The sequence below is a fragment of the Rhineura floridana genome, chromosome 19, assembly GCF_030035675.1.
Source record: "Rhineura floridana isolate rRhiFlo1 chromosome 19, rRhiFlo1.hap2, whole genome shotgun sequence".
NCBI classification, from domain to species: domain Eukaryota; kingdom Metazoa; phylum Chordata; class Lepidosauria; order Squamata; family Rhineuridae; genus Rhineura; species Rhineura floridana.
The window spans coordinates 15,331,280-15,355,725 of record NC_084498.1 but is presented as its reverse complement, the minus strand read 5'-3'; the positions used below and the strand labels follow the sequence as shown (position 1 = coordinate 15,355,725).

Sequence of the window (24,446 nt, the reverse complement as noted above, 5' to 3'; positions counted from 1 at the left end):
TTTTTGTCCCTCAATCAAGTTATGAATTTCTCTTGGTTACTAGTAGATGTTAAAGGAAACATCCCATCATTATTTCTGAAATTGGTTTAAAAGAATCAGGGGAGATTCTACTTTGCAAAACCCCTAACACAGCTATGAAAACTCCCTGGGTGAGTCAATGGACCAGTTTAGACTGGGACTGTGCTATGTCAGTTTCATTGGCACTCAAATCATGAGTCTCTTTTGGCGGATTTCCCAAAAGAATGCACAAAAAAATCTGCATGTAAATTGTACCCTTTTATGTATTTTTTTTTGCAAAAAAACTTACCCATTTTTACATTTCAGTACATTTTCCCTCCCCAAAACGCACATTTTGTACACATTTTTTACATAAAAATACTTATTTTTGTGCACTAGAACTGCATTACAAAATCCAAAGAACAGATCATAATCCAATTGATTGTTGTGGGTTGTATCCAATGTTAGTAATGAACAGGCATAACTGCCTTAGATCCATTGATATGAATGGGTCTAGATGGATACAACCCTGTATCTTCAAGCAAGGTTGGGAATGTCAAGTTGTGTCAGCAAAAAGTGGATCAAACGAATTCCTACCCCACCCATATTTCAGACATATGGCCAGACTATGGTTTGGTCATTGGGGCCATGCTTTGGGCTGAGGCTGCCTTTCCCCCATGTTCTAATTCCTCCCCTCTCTTCCTGGCTTGCCATTAGCTATAGTTTGTTGTTGCAACTCAATTGGGCAAATTATGGTTGCTACAGCTTGCCTCACTGAGACCATGATTTGAAGCAGCTTTCCAATTTTTGTTTGGGGGCAAACTATGGTAACAGTTGCTCAATTCCAGCACACATACACAGACACGAAAAAGCCTATATAGCCACTCGAAATCAGGAAATGAGCTAAACCAGAGCATGCAACAGGAAGAGAATGCACACAAGCATGGCCCCAATGGTCATCTAAACTAGGCTACCCTTTCTACTTGTCCTACTTGATAAGGCTGTTTTGGTGATAAAACATGCTAACTAGATGCCAGCCATTTAGATCTTGGAAGAAGGGTTTCCATTTGCAAACAAACAAACACACACCTTTTTTAACTATCATGGCTTGCATGTAGGAAATCCTAAACCATCGTTTTGTGAGGTTGCTGAGCACCCTCACTAGAGATTGCTATTGCCCTCATAAAACTATGGATTCCCAGGGTTTCTTGCAAAGGGGATGCAGTACAACAAAGCCAGAATTGGAGTTAAGGCTGCAATCCTAGACATACTTATTTGGGAGTAAGTGCCATTTAACATAGCGGGGTCACACTTTTGTGCAAACACACTTTAGGATTGCACTGCAAGTCTGTAGTGGGGACATCTCTATATGTAGTCAAGTGTACACTGCAAGTGAAATAAAAAAAATACTTACTGAAGTTGTGATCCGGGCGCTGCCTTTTGGCAAGAGTGCTTCTGCTGCAGCTGCCACTTCTGCTATGTCCCGCCCGTGTTTCTTAGGAACTGGTCTCTCGGCGCCCTTATACTGATCGATGCTGAGGAGGGAGTCGATCAGGATAACCTCCTTCTGGAGAATTTCCCTTTCAGCTATGTGGTCTTCCATCTCTGACCAAATGTCACATCAAACAATCAATTTTGCACTGGCAGAAGCTTAAGAGCAAAATCTGACACATTAAAATATTTCTGCACATACTAAAATCCAAGACAGTGAATCCAGATGAGAGTGGGATCATAAACAATCAGCAAGCCCTGTAACCCAGATCAGGAAAGGGTAACCTGTGGCCCAGCAGATGCTGTTGGGATTCCAGCTCCCATTAGCCTCAACCAGCAGAGCCAATGGTTAGGGATGAAGGGAGTCTAGAGTCCCAAAACATCTGGAGGTCGCAGGTTACCAAAACACTTATCTAGATGGCATACTGCCTCAGGTGGTAATGTTAAGCCATCCCACTGTCATGCAATATAGTGCAGAGCTGGCCTTGGATTCAAACCCCTGCTCAATCACAAGGCTCACTGGGTTGTGGCCTTGAGCAAGTCAGTCTTTCACAGACTAAGCAACCTCTTACAAGTTTCTGCAAGGCTAAAAAGTACTCTGAGGGTGTCAGAGAATGAGATAAAATTAAACAATGGATTTGGGAGAGGGTCTTTGGAAAAAACAGTCGCCTTTACACAAACACACCCACCCCACTGCCCTACTGTTGGCAGGCTGGCTGCAAGCTATAAACCTGAAATACATTCCACCCCAACAAGGCCTAGATAGTTTTTAAAATGGCTTCAGTTTGGTTCATTTTGCAAAGAGGCTGCTTGAGACCTGGTGGAAAAAATAGCTGAAAGAGTTAAGTTTGTCATCTCAACCGAGAGGATGTTACCAGAGCTTGGAAAAGTTACTTTTTTGAACTACAACTCCCATCAGCCCAATCCAGTGGCCATGCTGGCTGGGGCTGATGGGAGTTGTAGTTCAAAAAAGTAACTTTTCCAAGCTCTGGATGTTACCAGTTATACGTACAGGACATGGCCTTTGGCAATCCAATAAATGCAATCCCAAAAGCAACTGTAAATGTTTGGCCCTCTGGAGAGGAGCCCATCATTTAAATCTGTATCTTATCAACTAGCTAAAAAGTGAATGCCACCACCAGCCTTCACACACACACACACACAAACCCATTAACCTGAACATATGACTCATAACAGGCTCTGGAAATTAAAGAAGGGCACCTGCATGATCTAATCAGTGTTGGATTCTTCTCTTGAGGCTTTTGTCCAGAAAGCTATAAAAACTAGACTTGCTGTTCTGGGTTCTGGTCATCCTGTTCCACTTTAAAATCACTATGCTGGGTTCTGCTTACCCAGTTCTACTCTGATGAATATTACTCTACCTGAAATCACTTGCTGAATCACTTAGCCAGCCAGAACTCAGAGATCCGACTCCCGTGCTTTTCATTTGCTATTCCTGGACCCCTGCCTGCTGATGCAGAGGCCCCCGCTTGCTTCAAAAACTCTTTTCAGGGCTCCACTACTTTTCCTGCTTTCCCCTGGACCTTTCCTAGCCACAGCAGAGATCCAAGAAGCCATTGCAGGGCCTGCCTGCTGCATTTGTTGTCTCCTCACCTGACCCAGGAGTTTCAACACACTCCAATTCCACTTCCAGATTGGAAAGGTGTATTTGGCTCTCTATCCTGTCTTCTGGAGGTTCTTCCCCTACAAATGGTAGCCTCCACATCTGCTCCCTCTGCCTATCTTTGAATGTGCATGTGACTGTGTTTCAGAAGCCATGTTCTGGTCCTCCCTGCCCAGCTGCATGTGACTGAGGCCTAATCTGCAAAGTGAGCGGGGAGAGGGAGAAGGGTAGTGTGCCTTCCGCAGATGTGCTGAGCTCAACCCCCCCCCATCTCCTCTTATGTCTTTTGTGCTTCATCCTTCGTGTGCATGTGTATGTGCGTTTAGTTATGATCAGGTTTATTTGACTAATTCCCTCACACGTACTGTTACTGAGCTATTCCCCACCGAGGTGTTAAATGTGTATATTTTGATTCTGTGTATATATATGCTCAATAAATATCCCCACGTTTAAGACCTGTTTGAGTGTAAGTTACTGGGTAAATCCGCCAAGACGCACTACTGCCAATGTCTGAAGATCCTAATCCACAAGACTCTTAGAACGTGTGACTGTGAAACATGTGTCTACACAGGAGTCTTGCTAACACTACTACTGAGAGAATTAACACAGCCTGATCTGCTTCTGTAGTGACTATCAACTATGCAAAAATGCATGGGAAATGTACACATTGAGTGCAAGGATCCAGTGTAACATGAGTGCATCCAATCCCTGTAATACACATCTTGGAGAAAACATCCTTAATTGTTTGTGTGCTCTGAATTCGATCCTCTCTTTTGTCTCCCTCCCCTGTACCCTTTCTAACTTTAAAACATGAACCAAGAGAGCTGGTGTATTGCAGAGACTTAAACTAAGGAATAAATCCCTAGTTCAAAATTGCAAGGGTGTAACTAGGTAGCCTTAAGCATGCCTCTCTTACTCAGCCTTAATCCCCCCATCTGCAATTGGGGGGTTATAATATGGGCTGGTCTTGTAAGGATTACTAGATAGCATACTCTGAACATTCTAAAGCTCTATATAAATGATTATATTAACCTACCCCAAGGCTCTGTATAAAGGTGGGCTATACACATAAAAGCACATCTGCAGATGCAAAACACTGCACCTCTCCTCTCAGAAGTTAGCACATTTTCTTAACAAAACACCACCAAGCCATACCTTCTTCACTTGTCTCTTCTTCAGGCTTTGGCTGGGGCCAGTGAAAATTCTCAGCAAAAGCACCCTCATACATCTTCACCAAATCATCCAAAGGCAGCTCAGCTGAATGTGATTGAAAAAGCCAAGTGTGAGGTCATTGCAGTGATTCAGTCCCAAAGCAGAGCAAAAGGGCTACCATTTTACACTGGACACGCTGCTTTAAAAAGGATACTTCCAAATTAACATCCACGCAAGCCTTCCTTGTTAACAACCACAAAATGCTATTTCGCAGGTGGACGGAGCAGTGTCGTTTTGGTATTAAATTTCTGGAGCAGCCTTTTGGGTTTGTGTTTTCAAGCTCCAATTTAATTAAGATCACAAATGAGATTAAATGCCCAGGTTCGCCAGAGAATGAAGTTCCTGTAGGGACCAGGGATGGGGGTAATACTGGGACAACAAAGAGGACTCATTTGTGGCCTCTGATTAGAGGGGAGGGGGTTGCATTCAACCTCCTTCCAGATTGCTTCTTCTGAATCATACTGGCATCCTGAGTAAGTCTCACCTACTCCTTCCATACCTCCCCCCTTTTTTTCCAACTGGATGTCAGTGATCCTTTCATAGCTGGTCACTTCAGGGATCAAACCCTTATTTGGTAGTGTGACCATGCCTAACCAGGGAAGCATCGGCAGATGGTGGGGGAGGGAAGTCCTGATTCCGATGGTCTTTATTTGCTACAAACACACTGGCCACTTTCGCACATCAATGTAAGCCACAGTTAACAGCTTACCACGCATGAACCTAGCATGCCCACCTGGCTACTGCAGAGGAGAAACAAGCTACTATCCCTGGCTTAGCGGGGACTGTGGTGTGTTTCACTTCAAGCAAACCACAGTGATAAATCAAGGTTTGTTCTTAGCTTGCCAATCATGGTTTGTTTGGATCAAAACAAGTCACAATCCCTGGCTCAGATGCAAGATTTAGCCAGGGGCTGAGGTTTCTTTCTCCATGCGGTAGCAGTGCGACGTGAAACAGCCAAGATCAACTGAAAGATCACTGATGAAAGAATGTTTTTAACTGTAGTTGTGCTTTAGAATGTTTTAAAAATATTTTAGAATGCTTTTATTTCTTTTTTCGTTAAATTGCTTTGTTGATATGTTTGCCTCCCTGGACTCCTTCGGGAAGAAGGGCGGGATATAAATTTAATAAATAATAAAACAGGGACAAACCACCAGTGGGTTCACAGTAAACCATTAACTATGGTTCACCATGATGTGAGAACTGGGCCACTGTGCACTTCTTACCTGCACCATGTGCCAACATATGAACTGGAAAGCAATTTTGAACACTAAAGAGGAGGGGGCACAAAAATAACACAGTGCAAGAGTGCCGCATCACAGTCCAGCCTGCCAGCTCTCCAAATATACAAAAACCCAACAGAAACATCATTGAGGTTGAGATTGAAGTGGCTTGTAAAGAAAAAGAGAAATGGGGAGGCATATTCTCAGAAGCTGAGCAGGTGTGATGTGCCTTTGGGCTCACCTTCCTTTGCCAAAATGGACAGCTCACTTTGATGATTGATGTTGCCTTCTTTAGCTTCCTGCTCTTCAATGGTTTCCTCTTCATCTTCAACTAGAAGAGGAAACAAATTACATTGATCAAAGTTGAAGGTAGGAAGCCACATGTTCTCACCAGAATATTCAGTCTTGTCACTTTTAACATTACAATATATAGTCTTCCCCCTGCCCCCAGTAAAAAGAACTAAAATCAAATGAAGGGCCTTCTTAGTGGTGATAGTATCACATCTACTATTTCCCCATATTTTCAGTGTCACTTAAAAATGGAAATGGACTGCCTTCAAGTCGATCCCGACTTATGGCGACCCTACGAATAGGGTTTTCATAGTAAGCGGTATTCAGAGGTGGTTCACCATTGCCTTCCTCTGCGGCTGAGGCAGTGACTGGCCCAAGGTCACCCAGTGAGCTTCATGGCTGGGTGGGGATTTGAACCCTGCTCTCCAAGGTCGTAGTCCAACACCTTAACCACACCACACCACACTGTGGCATGTAATTAACTTTTGTAGTTTTGAATTGCCTTCTCCCCCCCCCTTTTTTTCTTTCCGATTTCACTAATTCTTTTGCGTTTTCTGGTGTTGTTTTTCCATCGTGATATTGTTTTAAATTATTCTAAGCCACCCTAGGAACTGTATGGCTGAAAGGCACCATCCACGGACAAAAGAGACACATCGATAGGGTCGGACGGATCGCAAGGTTTACAGAAGTGCAAAAAAAAATCTTTAAGAAAAATACCTTCAGGAGACACCCACCACCAAAACAAAGAGCCCAGTGGGGAGTGAGCATGCTCAGTGGCCACAGAATGCTGATGGGCTGGCGGAGGGGAATAGAATGGAGCTTTGTGAACAGGAACACTCCACACTGCACCATTTTGTCGCAGGTCCCATTTGTTTGTTCCATCATATTTACAGGGAAGTGGGCAAGGCTAGTAAACTTGAGATTACAATAGTGGAGTTGTAGATTGCTATATTGATTAAGCGACCAACCTTCATTATCTGTCCATGATGTGCTTGCCTTTCTCTTTCTTCCAGACACCCACGACCCCTAATATATATATATATATATAAACATTACAATTTTAAAAGCATTCTGAAGTATTCTTCAGCAAAGGAATTAATGGCATGTATGCCAAAAACACAACAATATTTGGAGGAGACCTCTATCAACACTTGCTCATTGAATCTACAAGAACCCCTGCAAAAAGCAATAATCTTCTCCTGTAAATTTCATTAAAGGGGAAATGAAATGATGCCAACAACCCAGGCATATTTCCTATTGTTCGCAAGATCCAAATCCCACCCCCTGAAGTGGGCAAAAACCTGGACCACGTGACCCACAGTTGATAATTGAGAGTCATGGGTAGAGCTCATGCTTCTTGTGCACATTACAGTTCATCCCAATCAAATTTTGCAGAGATCTTAAACAATCTATTGAAAAGAACTGCTTCTATGGATCGTATGGATCATTAAGATAGAAAAAGGTTAAGTTTCTATATAGTGCTCTCCCTATAAATGAGGTGTGGGAAACCTCTTACCTGCAGACCTAATTAGGCCCACCAGGCCATTTTGGCAAAGCCAAGCCCACCAGCCTTGCACCAAACATCATATATGAAAGCAGGTGTGGGGCAGGTAAAAGTGGGGCTTGGATGAAAGGGGCTGGGCACAGGGCTCTCCAGTAACCACAAGCAGCTGATTGTCAGTGCTTGAGAAGCACTGTGCAAAAAAATTGGTCACCTGACATAAGGCTATGGATGATATCTGACAGTCAAGTCATCTTCATTTTAACCTGTCAAACTTGGCCTGCCAGCTTTAGTTAGGGAGGCTCACTGTGACATACTTTTGTTATGTCCAAAAGCAATAACATATAGAATGAATCCAACCTCAGCAGGGTGAGGGGGGAGAGGAGGAGAAGGAAGAGGCCCGTACCAAGTTGGTTTCTTTTTCCAGGAGAATACCTTCTATCAGTCTTGCATCTTTACCTGTAAAATTGTTAGGGGTTAGCCATCTTCTAAGCCACTCAACATTCTCTGTATTTATTAGCCTAACATTTATATTTGCCCAGAAACAAGGGGAAAATACATACATAAAATCAGCAAGAAGCCAGTGCTATACAGTGCTATTCCTGCAAAGGGTTGGTGAAGGTTCATGGAGGGGCCACAGGGCAACATTATTTGCAGTATGACACATTTTGCATACAATGCTAACAAAAATCTTGGCTGAGGTGTAACCAAGTAGCCAAGGTTACACATGGGTGGTCTGCTTCAGCAAGCTGCATTGTTATGCTGACTTAGCATACTTTTGGCATAGCACTGCACATAGATGCGGCAGTACATATCTCAGAGTCTACTTAAGTTTAAGTCTTCCAGTCTTTTTCATGAACATGAAATGGAGACAAAGGCCCAATTCAGATATAACATTAAACCATGATTCAGTGCTACGTGAACAAGCTTAAGACTCATGCACACCCTTCTCCCTTCATGTGCTGTGCTTCACTCAGGTGATCGTCGTTTGCATAGCACAGCACAAGGGGCTTTGCAAGCTCTGGCAGTTTGCTGATCGTTGGGGCTTGCAGAGCACTATGCAAGAACACCCAGCATTACTGTGATATCAGGTAACTGGTGAATGGCCCCGCCCACCTGTCAAACTTGGCCCATGGTGGGTAGGGAGATAAGGATGCAGCTTGCTGCCAGATCCAATTCCCCACCCCTGATGCAAGGCAAAGGAGGGACAGTTCACACTACCATTCAATTATTCACAGCCATTATTTGTTCTTTACATCAACGTTTAAAAAGCGGGGGTCCTGAAAAGGGGGCAAAAATTGTGGCATCTCATGCTAGCTACCCCACTGTGCTCTATTGTGAAATCAAGCCCAAATAAGACCAACCTAAATCTCACCAAGTGTTCCATTTTGCTTAATGTGTTATACCTGGAGTTGCCTTCCAAAGACTTCGGAAGCAACAGTTATTTCAGAATATAGCTACTATGTCAACTGGGACCAGGTCTTGGCAAATTCCACCCGTGCTTTGCCAACTGCACTGGTTCCTGGTTGGTTCCCAGCCCCAGTTCAAACTCCTGGTGTTGATTTTAAAGCCGTTCATGGGCCGGAGGCAGATAGGATCAGTTGCCTGCATGCTGAAATCCTCATCAGAAGCCCCTCTTTGGATTCCCCCACCATCTGGTGGTGATTACACACAGAGAGGGCCTTTTCCGCGGTGGTGCCCATCTCTTTGGAATACTCTCCTCACAGAAGCTTACCTGTCACCCATTTTTATGTCTTCCCAGCATCAGGCAAAGACCTCTTCTTCCTCCCCAAGTTTTTTTTATTTTATTTTACTTTTATTTTTTTATTTTATTTTTACTTTTGGTCATGTTTTATTTGGGCTTTTTTAGAATTGCTATTTTAGCTTAATTAATTTTTATGGTGTCTTTGTATTTCATTGTTAAGTTACTCTGATAATGTATTTGAAATCTAAATAATAATGAATGAATGAAAGAAACAAAAGAATGAAATTTGAAAAATATGCATGAGGGGTTTTTTTTAACATACAGTACCACAATTTGTATTTTCAATACTGTAAACTCTTGAGAATTGTTTTCCTTACATAGTCACACAATATTAGTCTGCTAATCTTTGCTGGATTCATTCCCATTTGTGTTTGTTTATCTGTTTTACTATTCCACACCTACCTCTGGCAGCTCACAATGCAAATAAAAAAAATATAAAATATTAAACCAAATATACAAGAAAAAAAAACTGTCTATAACCTGAAACATAAGAGGAACACTCGCTATCACCTGTCTTGTACGTTTGCATTTAATTAACTTTAAAAAAAGAAAAGAAAACAAGATGACAACAGCAACATACATCGTCATCAATAGAGTACCACAAAGTGCACCAGGTATAAGGGTGGATGTTTAGTTAAGGCATCTCTAAATGACCTGCAGAATGTGAAGGTCTTTATCCTGTTCTTGTTATATGACAGTAGTTATCAGCTAATGTTGTATGTCTGAGCAAGAACACACATCCTGCAATTATGTAGCAGCCTTATTTGCAGAAAGGAACCCAAAAGGGGCAACGATTACCTTTTCGTGAATGTCTCTTTAAATTTAACGCTTTTCTCCTCTTCTCTTGAAATTCAATCTGCTGCTTTATTTCCACAACCTAAAGGATGTAACAAAAAAGGTGACGTGTATGAGACAGAAAAACCAAGCAGTTAACATTTAAGATCTTAAAAGTAACATAGTGGAGATTAGGGAGTTGTATCCCAAAAGTCAGGGCAGCCAGTTTTTAGTTGTACCCCTTTACTTACTACAACCCTACTACAACCCTGCACCTGCTGAGAGCTCTTTTTGCTCCCTAATACAGGAGACAGGAAAGAAAAACAAGAGACAAAAGGAGAAGATCTAAGAGAGCCAAGGCAGCAAAAGAGAATGTGGAAAACAGAATCTATTTTATTTTATTTATGATGGCATTTACATCCACCCTTTCCTCGAAGGAGCTCAAGCTGGTGCACATAATTAAATAATAATAATCATAATTTTATTTGTTAGACGCCTATCTGTCTGACTATACAGACACTCTAGGCGACTTGCAACACAATTAAAATACTACAAACAATATACAATATATAACATCTCTGATAACACCACATCTCATATATACAACTGACAATTCTCCCCCTTTCCATTTTATCCTCACAACAACAGGTGAGGATCACCCGGTGAGTTTCCTGGCTAAGTGGGGATGTGAACTCTGGTCTCCGAGGTCCTAAGTCCAACACTTCACCATAATGGCTATGAGAAGCTGGAGCTGCAACAGGAGGAGAAAGACCCGACCTACTCACTAAGGCTGCAATCCAGTATGTGTCCACTCAGACATAAGCTCCATTGGGTTCAATGAGACTTACTCCCAGGTAAGTGTGTATTGGATTGCAGCCTAAGAAGCAGTGCCTGAGACTCCTCCTTCCCACTCCCCCCTTTTCCTTTCGTGTTATGTGTTTTAGATTGCAAACCCGAGGGGCAGGGACTGTTTTATTACTGATCATTGTAAGCCACTCTAGGAGATTTTCTTGGGTGAAGAGGAGGGTAAGAAAACTTTGAATGAACAATAATATAGTTCACCAATAGGCAAAAAACCTTGCAGTTTAAGAACGTACCTATAGCCAATAGATATTTCTATCAAACTTTATAAAGCAGGGAAATTGGGCCTATTGCTGTTATGGGGCTTACTTACTGGTGCTGCTGCTGCACAATCTGAATCCCTTTCTAGCATCCCTAAAGTCCCAGATTAAGGACCTGCTGTGGGTTTAAATTCTCCTGGCAAAACCAGCTTAACGATGATAAACACTGGCCATGATTGCCTGGTAATATCCAAGAAACTCACACACAAAAATCACACCGTGCAAGGAATTGACAAAGAAAGAGTCATTTCCTGAAGAGTTTTGTTTTGTTTATGAATATAGAAAATAATGTTCGTTTGATCCCCACATGATATGCAACTCTTATCTGGCTTAGATGTCTATCTCCCAAATGCCACTGAGCAGTAATCAGTAGACCATGTGAAAATTCACTAACAGGCAAAAAAACCCTGCAGTTTAAGAACGTACCTGTAGCCCACAGATATTTCTATCAGTCTGATGTAAAATCAGACTAATTACAATATGTTGTTACTTAAGCAATACCTCCAGCTGTCGGAAAAAACAAACTTGGCCTACCCAAGATGCATGTTTTGCTGCTATCTTTAAACCACTCCACTTAAGAAAAGGTTGGCATGGTCAATTAAAAGCATAGAGCATATCTAGAATTTTGCTAGAATATATTTCACCTCCCACTGTTTTATCTTGTGCAAACTGAAACACTCCTCAAGTTCATTGGAAACTATTCTGCAGAACAGTCAGTGCCATTATTTCACAATTGTTTTGGGAGCATTTTTTTAGTGTTGCAAAGTGTTGCTGTACTTCACATATTCACAGAAACAGAAGCAAAAGAAAATGATTTACTATAGGAACTTCACTAACATTGCAAAGTAAATCAAACATATTTAAAGTGACTATCCGAACTATATCAACTGTTTTAATATTGTTGCTTCCTCCCTGCTAAAACAAGATCACAGCACACGTCTTCTTTCTATTATTTGGGCTGATTGCAGGTGTGGCCACCACACGCCATATACTCAGAGGCACATTACCAAATTCTTCCAAGCTACACAGCAAGTGGATTGGACTGTGAAAGACCAACCCAAATTGTGTTTGCATTTTGACAAATTTGTAAGGCAGCACAATATCTCAGACAGGAGGTCACGTCTCCTGCTTCCCTGGTGCATTCACTATAGCTGCCCAATTTCCCTGCTTTTTAAAGTTTGACAGAAATATCTGGGGGCTAAAGGTACGTTCTTAAACCGCAAGGTTTTTTGCCTATTAGTGAATTTCTCTGCTTTTTAATCCAGAAGGTAAGAAATTGGATCCTGTGCAAGTTTGCTGAGAACAGATTGATAATTTGCATGCTTATTGAGTTCAGTGGGATTTTACTCCCCTGCAATCATGCTTAGGATAGGTGAAACTGACCACATGGGATGGGGAGGGAGGAGGAAGGGCAGAAGGGAGAAGGGCAGGTTTGATCATTTGCATGTTTATTGAGTTCAGTGTGATTTACTCCCATGCAATCATGCTTAGGATAGGTAAAACTGACCAGGGGGGAGGGAGGGAGGGCTGGAGTGGGCAGGGGAGGAAGAAGGGGGAGGGGAGGGAAAGAGGAAAGGAGAGGGGAAGGAGGGAAAAGGCAGGTCTGATAATTTGCATGCTTACTCCCATGCAATCATGGTTAGGATAGGTAACACTGACCATGGGGGGGGGAAGGAGGGGCAGATGGAAGGGGGGGATTGGAAGGGGAGGGGCAAAGGACGGGGGAGGGAAGGGGCAAAAGGGAGGTGATGGGAGGGCAGGTTTGATCATTTGCGTGCTTATTGAGTTCAATGGGATTTACTCCTGTGCAATCATGCTTAAGATAGGTAAAACTAACCATGGGGGGGAGGGGATTAGAAAGGGATGGGGAGGGAGGGGCAAAAGAAGGGTGAGGGAAAGGGAATAGGAGGGAGAAGGGAGGGTGGGTCTGATCATTTGCATACTTTTTGAGTTCAGTGGGATTTACTCCTGAGCAATCAGAAACTGACCTGCAGGAGGAGCAGGAAGAAGAGGGGATGGGTGGGCCCTAGGCAGAGGGGAAGCCCTTTTTCTTTCCAAAAGGAAAACATTGTGAACAGTATCATTGCTTTTCAGCGTTTCCCCCACCTTTTTATTCTACAGCAGGCACATGTAGTCTCCCACCCAAATTTAAACCAAAGCTGTCCCTGGCCTCATCCACACCAGACCTGTATTTCACTTTAGACAGTCATGGCTTCTCTCAAAAAATCCTGGGAAGTATAGTTAGTGAAGAGTGCTGAGAGTTGCTAGGAGATTCCCTCACAGACCTTTAGTCAGAGTGGCTGACTGTTAAACCACTCTGGCCACTGGAGCTCTGTTAGGGGAGTAAGAGTCTCCTCTCAGCACCCTTCCTAGGATTCTTTGGGAGAAGCCATGACTGTCTCAAGTGAAATAAAAGTCTGGTGTGGGTGTGGTCTCCTGATTAGGCAAGCCCAGCAGCTGTGAGTCTGGCTTTTAGAACACTGACAGTTGGTTCTTACTGAGCATGCCCAACATTATCATTGAGTTCAAGCCAAAATTTCTTAAATTAATTAAAATCAGCCATGCATTTTTTAACTTTTAAACTGCAGAAGATGAAAGTCAGAGTATGGGGCAAGGTCAGTAATAGGATTACAGGTACTCAATGAACACGGCTGATTTTTAATTTATTTCAGCAAATTATGAGAACTCTGAGGGAAAAAAGTCCAAAAGGTGTCTGGTTTTTCTCTCTTTTTACACTTTGAACTCTCGATTCTCTCTGACCATTTTGGTATCACCATGAATATTTAGAAGGTTATTAAGCCAGCATTTCTGAGTTCAGGACTATAAGTTTTGCAACATTTTGTTCTGAAATGAGCTTAGGGGAAGCATCAGAATGGCATGGGGGGTATTTTTAATTTAACATTGAGGAATGCGAAAAATCAACACTGGCTACAGTATACAGCCACTCTTGTGGCTGTATAATATGATGTTCAACACAATCCTATGCATGTCTACTCAGAAGTTAAGTTTCACTAGTTTCAACACGACTTACTCCCAGGTAGTTGCACTTAGCGCTGTGCCATATGAAGGAATGCAGCGTAAGTGCTTTAAGACCAAGGTTGTTAAGTGTTTTAAGATGAAGATTGTTTGACTTTTGACTGGCAAAGTAAGAAAAGCACTACCTGCTCAATATTAGACCAGAAATACTCTATTTCTCTTGCAATTGCTGCAGCAATGCGCCTCAGCTTGTTCTGTTCTTCTTTCCTGGCCCTCTCTTCATTAAGCTTCTTTTCTTCATGGTAACGAGCCACAGTCCGGACCATCTAATAAAAATAAAATCACCGGACAATGAAGAACATTTCTTCCATGTCAATGCAATTCTAGTCTTTACAATTATTTGTATAACCATTTTAGCGAGTCTGATTCCTGACCAGTCAACTTTCAGGAAAAATGCTGCATTCCTTGTCAGGTTTCTTTCTTTCTTTCTTTCTTTCTTTGATTTATGTCCCGCCTTCCCTCCCAGCAGGAGCCCAGAGCAGCCCAGGTTATTTGTCTACCTTTTGTTACTCCAGCCTTTCCTAAGTAGGTGTGCTCTAGATGTTGCTGAACTACAGCTCCCATCATTCCTATGCTGGCTAGGGTGATGGGAGTTGTAATTCAGCAACATCTGGAGGGCACCAATGTGAGGAAGGCTGGTTTACTGTGACTGGCAGAGGCTTTCCAGGGTCCCAAGCCAAAGTCTTCCATATCACCTGCTACTTGATACTTTAAACTGGAGATGTCAGGGACTGAACCTGGAAGCGTTTGCAAAAAAACCAGACGTGCTCCAACACTGAGCTCCAACACTGAAAAGCAAACCCAAATGAAGGCAGAAATACAACATTTCTGGAAAAGGATTAGATAAAATAGAGAGGAAAACCCAAAACCAGTTCACCCCTGGTAATGAAATTGTAGCAGAAGCTCCGGAACATGGCCAACACAAAGCCTTCTTGGTCACTTCCTGTGTCAACTGACAAGGATAGCTAACTTTGGTCAAGCTAAAATGGTTCAACGAGAGAGAATTCTGGAGCCTTGTGGATCCCTGGCACACCGTGGCTCAGTGTCAGACAGACAATTTGAAACATTGCAAGAAGATGCAACTGAACCTTAGCTGTTATTGCTTTTCAGCTTCCTGAGATCAAAACACAGGAAGAGGGGGTGTTGTAGATCAGGACCCCTGGCTGGGGCTGTCTGGCCCCCTTATCTTCAAAGGAGCGGATCATGGCAGGGGCGGAATATGGCTATTTGCCTCCCCCCTCCCTGTGGACCGGTAAACTCCATAAATATGAAGGATATTCCTTCATTTGTTGTTCCCTATTTCCATCTACCTCGACTCGCCTGGAGTTTTACAGGGAAAAGCCATTGGAAACCTGGCTATTCTACTGTGAGAACAGGATCTTAGCTTAGCAAGCTCTTTGTTATGTTCTTTGTCTGTATTGAACCTCTCACCTTTGATATGCCAATGTATCTCTTGTATCTCTGAGAGCGATTAGCTTTAAGGAAACAATTGCTGCTCTTTTTGTATACACCTTTCTTTTCTTTTAAATAAACTACTCTTTTATAAATGGTGTGTATTGGCTTGAAACAAACGATTCTAAATCTAGTCCTTGATCATTGAACGCTACTGATTACTGTTTATTAATGTGGGTTAATACCCTTAGAACTCATGTAGCTCTCTGAGATCCCCTTTCTCAGAGAAGGGAGCTTGAAAGAGGGGTGGTGGCAGTTCTACCATTGATTTAATCCTGAAGGAGGGATAGTTTGCCTGAGAAGCTGAGACCCCAAGGTGTTGGGACTGTTCTCGGAAGCAAAGAACCCCCCTTGGGGTGCTGAGGGCAAGGGACCCCAGGGGGACAATTCTTTGACATCAACTTTAAGAGTTTATTGCAGACTTTGCTCTTCATTAAAACAAACATTTGAGGGCTTACACACTAAACGAAATTGCCTTGTGACACCTTAAAGACACTATCTATCTATCTATCTATCTATCTATCTATCTATCTATCTATCTATCTATCTATCTATCTATCTATCTATCTATCTATCTATCTATCTATCTATCTCAGAAGCTTTTGTGGACTCAACCCCAGTTTGTCATGTTCACTGGTTGTTTTTGATGCAAGAGAGTAACATGGGTACCCTTCTGGAAATATGTTAATCCAGGCCCCCACCAAATTCAGTTGCCGGGGACACCAAAAATAAGTGTGGCAACTAGGAGGGAAAGCCTCCATTATACTCAAGCACAGGAGCATCAGGTTAAGACATGATTTGTGAGGCAAAATACCCATCCAGCCCACTGTCTGGAAAAGAGCCTGGCCCCTAGGAACAGAGTTCAGCTGTTCCTATTCTAGACTGTGCCAGAACAGTCCAACTGAAGCAGAGTCAGACCTTCTTAGCAGTGGCCATCTTCCACCTCCTCTCTTGAGCAAAGTCCGTTGCCATCCACTGCATCTCTTCTAAGAGATAATCCCAGTGAGATTTGGGTCGGGGAGCCTCTTGAAGTTTGGGCAGCCGTCTCAGAGACCACAAGCCTTCCTTCCTCAGCTCTGCTATCCGTTGATGGATTTGGTTTTCCTTTTTGAAACAAGCAAGAACAAAAAGGGGCCTTGTTAGAAATAAATTACACTTCCAAAAGGCCAAACAAAATAACACTGACAGGTTAAAATATAATTCAGCTACCCGATATAACAACAGATCATTTATTTTTATACAACATATTGGGGAGTGGGGGAATTCAGCTTACAAAATACACATACACACACAGCTGGTGTTGCTTAAGAGCAAGACATGAAGAGCTAGGAAGCAAAGGTGAGGCCTGCTCCCATCCCACTCTGTGTCTCCACACACACAAGGCACAAAAGTTCAGGAGCTATACCAGACCCTATATGCAAATATGGCATTCAGTCTCCAAGTGTGGATTATTATGCACCGCATGCGGAACCACAGACACATGTGGAAGTTATCATCAGGCTTGGGGGAATCCAAAGGTTTTCAGGAGTACAAAAAAAAAATATTCAGGGGAAAAATGCTGTAAGGGACTCCAAAAACAGCAAGGTGAAGACTCTGCATGCTTTGTGGAGTATGGGTTCACATGCTCACTGCGTCTGGGCTAGAGTATTGGAGCAACAAGGTTAAATCAAGACCATGGCATGTGTTTGAGGTTGTTGTAGTACTGGTGAAAGTAGTACTGGCATCTAGGTTGCTTCTTTTCTTTGCTTTATGTTTCTCTTTAGGTTCCACAACTACATCTTTAGAACTCTGTCTCCAAAAAAGCATGCGCTTTAAAGGGAACTGATGTTAAGTTTGATCTGTAGGCAGTATCCACATTCTGTGGTGGAGCCACAGAGACCTTCTGGCTACAATGTAAACAGCACAGAGGTTTTATTACAATCAAGTGGGACATAATTTTTAAAAAGAAGAAAATAAAAGAAAATACACTGGATACACAATAGTTCTGACAAAAAATTGAACAGCTTCCAGGTTGGCATCTGCAACAGATCCTGCCCCCCCCCGGTGAGTTTATTTAATAATTTTTAGAGGGTTATGTCATCCAAATCTCTACTTTGCAAAATGTCCTCTAGCCATAGAAAAGTGCCCTAGTAATAACTGAGGAAGTTAATACTGCTCGGAGAATTAGGGCAGGAACTTCCTGTGACTTTTTTAGAGTTGTATCCACTTGTTTCCTCACTAGGCTCCCTAGCAGAAGTTACACTTAGAAAGCACCATCCCTGGAGCATCAAGCACCAGCTTCTTTAGCTCTTCCAATGTTTGAGAAGGCAGTGAGTAAAACCTCTTGGTCCGCTTAGTTACTTCTATGCTCTAAAACGGATTGTCCCACTCAAGTTTGAGAACCTCAGGAAAGGATGAAGGAAAAAGTTCCTCTTAGGAGGCTGACCTGGACTCTGGAAAAACAGAAGCTGCTCAAGAGGTTGACTGAACTGACTCCAGAGTCTCTGGTTGTAGTCCTAGAGATTTGACTACTTTTGTTAATAAAGGCACAAAAACAAAAAATCACTATGAAATAGTCTGATAGTAGAATGACCCTTGGTAATGCTATCGGAATATTCACCTTCCTCATTCCCTAGATTATTTTTGCAATCTGGGAAACAGAAGGCCTGGTGGTTGGCACACTCTGGGGAGAGGGTCAGGGATTTGGAACCAGCAGATGCGGATCCACAGAAGCCCCAGAGGAATGATGTGATTGTGAGTTTGCTTGATTTAATTGGAAGCAATTGGTTGTCCCCCGTTGGATCCAGGGATACCCGCTGACCTCTGACATTTTTGAGCCCTGCTTCTGCTATGATGTCAAAACACCTGTTTTGTAAGGTCATCAATTAAAAAGTGTATAATTCCCTGGACAAATTGATCCTCAAGTAAAGAAGCAGGCAGATTCTGAGCATTAACTACTCTGGGGGAGCTGGCTGGGAAAGAACTGAGTGCTGAGCTGATGGTCTATGGCTGACTGCATTGAGAAGCACTGATAAAGGAGCCTGTCCCACCCCTTGGTGAAGAATGGTTGAGTCGTCACAGTCCTTTATTTCAGGAAATGACGCCTCTCAGACCTCCCACCTCCTCACAGATTCTTCCTGATTTCCCTGAAGTGGAAGGGATCGCTGCACCAGACTAACTGCATTGACTGATAGGTGTCTGCTATGACAAGAGTTGTTGACATCTAGAAAAAAAATCTGCTCCCAAAGTTGAACTGTGCCTATTGTGGCAGCTGCCACAGGCATCACTGGTTGCTGGGCTCCAAGTGGATGCTGCCTTAGGCCTGCTCTGAAGAGATGCTGGGAGACACACCATGGAGGCTCTAAGGAGGAGGGTCCACAGTGCCTACACCAGGTATTTGCCTTGCTTTTGCAGGTTTAACAACTTGGATGCAACATAAAACATAATCACATGACCTGCCTTTCCTGGGCAGTAGGAAAGCTTAACCCATTTCTACAGGGTGCCCTCTTCACCCCAAACTGAGAAAGGAAGTTGCTTGGCACCAGACGTACAGAAGAATCTGTGACAGGTCTTCTATATCTGGGGAACAGAACGTAGGGAGGCTTCCAGACAGCCTTGTACACATTCCAAACTTCATGAGAAAGATCTGCAGGCTCCAAAATATCAACAGTTTATTTAAGCCTCCATTAGAAGAGAGAAAGGCAAGAAAACAGACGTTTCATTAAAAAATAATAATCAGGGGGCATACTAGGTATTCTCTCGTATGATCAGGGTCGGGGGGGGGGAGGTTGATCTTACCAGCTTAACTTGTTCTGCCAGCTTCTCCTGGGAGCTGTCGTGTGGCAGAACTGTTGCATTTTGAGCTGGACTCTGCGTTTTTGGTGCTGCGGTCACAGCCAAGCCCGGGGGTTTAGAGGCAATAGGAGAAGCTGATTTATTTGTCGCTGGTGAAGTTCGACTGGCTTGCGCTGGGTACGTGGACTGTGGTGCCATGCTGGATACAGTTGTTGGTGGGTTGGTTGAGGTAAGAGGAAGAACGCTTGCTGGAAGACGTTGGGAATTCTGGATGGTGTCTGCTGACACTCGTGCCAGGGTCACTGCCTGTGAAAGGCACACATCCATTTTGATCCATGTTTAAAAACAACAAAAGGGATTCAAGCGATATTTGTATTACAGTATGCTACAAAAACACATTGACTAAATATTGGTCTAACTAGGCAAGTCTAGGCTGTTTCAAAGAAAACACTACTGCCCACATACTTGGATAAGACAGTAGTCAGTTACAACAACACATATGAAACAAGTTGTTTTAGGCTGAGATGCCTGTCAATATGAAAGGTAGAACATATTTGGTGGGATGACTATATTGCAAAGATGAACACACTAGCAAATGCCACCCCAAGCTCACAGAGGTCCAAGTTACCTACCAGAAGAGACCAACCACCCTATGTCAGAATCTGAGGATAGCCTATGCATTCATCGTTGTCCCCAAGGACAGCACTTTAGTTTTCCCACATGGTGAAAACCCAGCATCTAGGTGAGAAAGTAGGTTTTGCTCCAACTCAACCACTTTCCATTGTCCTATGGAACTCAGTGGGAGCCGTTGAGCCACCCCTAATCTCGATCAGCTCCACTCCGGGTACACAAATACACAGAGTAACCCTAGCTGTTTAAAATGTTGCAAGCATTCCAGCTCAAAACTCTCCCCAAATATAGGGGTTCAGACTATATGGCTTGGATTCTAACTTCTGCAATTATACCATCATGAAAAATAGGGGAATGTTGGAGGGCACTGTTGGTTTCCCCCCTGAACGACACTTCTCCCAATTCTAAGAAACTAGAGCTTTCACGGGGTGGGGAGGACGGGGGGGACACAAAGCAAAAGCCATGTTCGAATATGTCTACAGGCCAAATTTTGTAGATCAACTCTGAGCACCTTCTTAATTATAAGAGAGGAAAATGATTCCTACCAATGTTTATGATGCGTAAGTACATGATATGCAAGCTGCGCATTGTATTTGAATTGCATGTCTGTGCATTCCAATTGTTGTTTTTCCTGGCATGAGCAGTGGCTGGGAAAGAATTAGATGCCCAGCTTGCACACAATTAAAAATAGGTAAGCTGCTAACATGTGTGTGCATTTCCACATGTGTGCACCCAGCGTATGCTGTATCCTGGTATCATACTCAAGTACAAAAGAAGTCCATTCAGTTTGAAGTCAGTCTGAATAACTGCTTACTCTCCATATGAGGCACAAGCTTGCCAGCCACATATTTCTAGACCCTACCCACCAGCCACTTCCAAGAAAGTTTCCATATAAAAAGAAGGGGGGGGGAAAGGTCAGTATCCGGAATAGACTTTTCACCAAGGCTACGTTACCATGTGCTTGTGCCCAAATACCTGCTGCTGCTGCGCTGGAGGCTGTGGTTGGGCTACATGTGCCGTTATCTGTCCTTGTACATGCGCCACTGGCTGAACCTGCTGCTGAAGCGGCACCTGCACTTGGCTGTGTGGCACAGCAGCAGCAACAGATATGCTCTGCGGCTGGGCCTTCACGTGAATCTGAGGTTGCGCCGGAGAGTCTGGAATCTGTGGTGGCTGTTGGGTAAGCTGCAGGGCAGCTGGGAGAGGTGGGATGGGGACATTGCTCGATTGCAGCCTCCCAGGAAGCTGAGGTGGAGGAGTGTGGAGACTTGCCGCATTCTGCACTGGAGGCCCTTTGGAGGGGTCGTACTGTTGCTGGCTCTGCTTCTGTCCGGTGAGTTGTACCAGTTGAGGGGTAGGAGGCATCCCACCTGCAAAGCAAGAAGAAAAATCGGAAGAGGTGAATTTGAAAAGCCAATGCTTTGGGACATGTGCAATGCCAGAGCATGCCAAGGCGATAAAAGTTAACTCTTAACTTACTTTGGCACACTATACCATCACTTAAATAAAATGACACTGGGGAGAATTACAGTAAGAAATTCAGTCAACACCAAACTACCATGCACAAAACCTGACTTTTTTTAAATCATGAGTCAGTACACACATGACAAACAACAGTATTACTAAATGGTCATCTACATGACCTACGGTTTTAAAATGTTGTTGACAGGATAATTGTCAAAACAAAAAAAGCACAAATGTAAGAACTAATGTGGAATTAAAAATTAAAAATGCCTACAGGAGAATGTCACACTTTTTTGCAATTTGGCAAACTCGCACATGAATGATTTTGCATCAACTCGTGTGACCATTTTCCAGGCCCACATGCACTACTGGAGCCCGCCACTCAGCTTCTTTGTCATGAACAAGGCATTTCACACCAAATATTAATTTATAAGGGGTAAGTAAAGGGGCAGAAGCAGAGATCTCAGAAAGAAGGCTCCATTCTGTGAGGATTCTGCTTCTGGTGCCAATGCCCCGACCCCTTGCTAAATTAATCTGTGGCTGGCATGTGGCAACACAGTACCTTGTGCTGTTGGCATGAGCTGTTGAAGAGGGACTCCTGAAGTCACGCCTGGATGCTGAAAAACCATCCCATGACGGCCCACTTCAATTCGGGGTCTCTTAGACGAATCTGGTGATATTCAAATTCCATTTACGGCAGGGTACAGTGGAAGGGGTTCAGATTACAAGGTTTTAAAAAAAGACGCCCCATGAGTTTTAACATTGGCTTTTTTAATTTATCTACAATTCTACTGTGGAAAAGTACAGCATCATGGCAGTAATTGCCTCAAATGCACACCATATTTCTGCCCATGTGAAATCCGGCTGCAAGAGCAGCAGATGGCACACAAAACAAACCTCACATCAAAAGCCAGATGCTTTGGAGACACGGTCAAGCCGAAACAAGTGCTAGACAAAAGGTGGTCCTCATATTAAGAGCCTAAAGGGATTATTAAAGTTCTACTGAAAGGGACCATACCTGCTGAAGTAAGTGCTTGTTGTCTCTTAAAAGCTTCAATTTCTATGGTATTCACAGTTCCTGTTACTGGAGTCCCTGCATGCGCCTGCTATTAAAAAACAAAAACAGAACAGTCAGAACTTCATTTAATCCTCATCTTGACAGAACTCACAGAATTTTTTTTTGTTTGTTTAAAAGCTGCATGAGGATACGTAGAGAAAAAAATCTGTCCAAGAGCTGCTGGCCATTTTTAAAAGTGTCTATAACGAAGAAATGTAAAGCAATGTACATTTACCTCTGCTTTCATGGAATGCTATTAAATATTATTTTGAATCCATTGTACAAAGATATTTACTTTCATATGACACGTTTAATGTTACAGAAAGGGAAATCTATGTGGCTTTTTGTCTTCCTTTCCTAGTAAAGGTTCGTTAAGAGCTTCCTCCCTCACAGCTCAAAACCTCCATCTGCTTGATCCTGGAATGAAATCATAACCTTATGCTCCACAGACACGTCCAAAAGCTTAGCGCTTCCCATATTACGAACCACTCCCACCAAGATTTATACCCTTCCCATTCCCACCCCCCATTTCACAGGAACCATCCAATTTCCCCCAAAGAGTTGATGTCAATGTATGTAAAACACAACAATGCTAAGATAGACCAACTATCAAGATACTGGAGGCAGACATTTGAAGACAAAGCATGTACCAGCAAAGGTGATTCATTAAGCCAATCATCATACACTATGATTCATGCATCAGTAACCTCAGGATCAGACTAATGCCGCAGCCAGACTGTTCAGTGGAACACCAGGGCGCACACGTATTTGCTGAGGGAACTGCACTGGCTGCCAATCAGCTACCAGGCCATGTTCAAGGCCCCGTTAACGTATAAAGCCCTGAGCAACCCCGGAACAAGATTACCTGAAATACAGTCTGCCCCTGTATAGAGCTGTAAGAACAATTAGTCATCAGGGGAAATTCTACTTGTGGCACTGCACCCGATTGAATACCATAGGGTGGTGACCCGAAAATGGGCATTTTCTGCAGTTGCCTCTGTCCTGTGGAATGCCCTTCCCTCTCTCATATGTGAAGCAGCAACCATCAATTGCTTCAGACGTCTTGCAGAGACACCTTTTTGCCCAGGCTTTCCCTGACCCATAATACTGGACCCTATTTTACATTTTTCAATCTTCTGCTTTTATGTGGAATATTATACTGTTTGTTTTTTAGACTGTACACCACTTAGATTTTTGAAATATTAAGTGGTATATAGATGCATTTAAATAAATATATACACTAGCAAAATGTCAATTTTTTGTGTGTGTGCACAAGTATGGGCAGTCTAATAGAGACAGCATTTAAAAAACATTTTAGTTATGTATAAAACTTTCACATCTTTGATTTACAGAACAAGCAATTTGTAAAACAAATTTAGTTGTAGAGATTAGATTTCTGTTTCATTTTATTTAAAGAGGGAAGATTACTTTGAGCACACAAGGCAAGGATTAAAAAAACCTTGATGCTTGCTCATGCTTTTAGGAAGGGCATGGTTTAGCACAGGATGAGGAGAGAAAAAGTAAGAGAAAATTTAATATTCCTCTTTCAGACGAATGTGGAACACAAAACAAAAAGTTCTTAATGTCTGTGTATCTGTAATTATGTTACATTATTAAAATAAAGCTCCACATTTAAATAATGCTCCACAACACTCATTGTAGTTGATATTTAATATGTTTCAAATTTAACAGCCAAATCACTAATAAGCTGTAACCCATATAACCATATTATTTCTGTAAATGATCTTATGATCTGCCTAGGAGGTACCCAAACTAAGTTTGTTATCACAAGAATAAGCAGGCCCACGCCTCTGGCTCATGCGCTCCCCCTTTCTTCTCCCCTCCCCCTTTGCATGGGAGGGGATCAAGCCTTCCAGTTTTGAACTAAACCACCATACCATTATTTCTGATTTCGGAGAGCTATGGTTTGCTCTAACTGTGGTTAGTTGACAACCAACATCTCAAACCACAGTGTGATCTGTAAACAAGCTATAGTTAGAGCAAAATCACTGAAAATCAAGAGTTCAAAAGGAGAAG

At 42.8% G+C, this 24,446-nt stretch overlaps 1 protein-coding gene across 20 annotated transcripts in view; it reads right to left on the bottom strand.

Annotated features, from left to right (window-relative positions):
* The window catches only part of EP400 (E1A binding protein p400), a 103,378-nt gene that overhangs the window by 60,198 nt on the left and 18,734 nt on the right, over window positions 1–24,446 (bottom strand). For 19 of the 20 annotated variants that reach the window (XM_061603275.1, XM_061603288.1, XM_061603282.1 and 16 more), the window contains 12 exons: window positions 22,371–22,458; window positions 21,915–22,022; window positions 20,864–21,258; window positions 19,262–19,564; window positions 16,403–16,588; window positions 14,158–14,298; window positions 9,900–9,978; window positions 7,743–7,795; window positions 6,804–6,861; window positions 5,786–5,875; window positions 4,268–4,369; window positions 1,412–1,602 (listed from right to left, as the gene is read on the bottom strand). In XM_061603275.1, the coding sequence (XP_061459259.1) occupies window positions 1,412–1,602; window positions 4,268–4,369; window positions 5,786–5,875; window positions 6,804–6,861; window positions 7,743–7,795; window positions 9,900–9,978; window positions 14,158–14,298; window positions 16,403–16,588; window positions 19,262–19,564; window positions 20,864–21,258; window positions 21,915–22,022; window positions 22,371–22,458 (1,794 nt within the window). The remainder of the gene's footprint in view (window positions 1–1,411; window positions 1,603–4,267; window positions 4,370–5,785; window positions 5,876–6,803; window positions 6,862–7,742; window positions 7,796–9,899; window positions 9,979–14,157; window positions 14,299–16,402; window positions 16,589–19,261; window positions 19,565–20,863; window positions 21,259–21,914; window positions 22,023–22,370; window positions 22,459–24,446) is intronic. The other variant, XM_061603290.1, reaches the window with a different exon arrangement.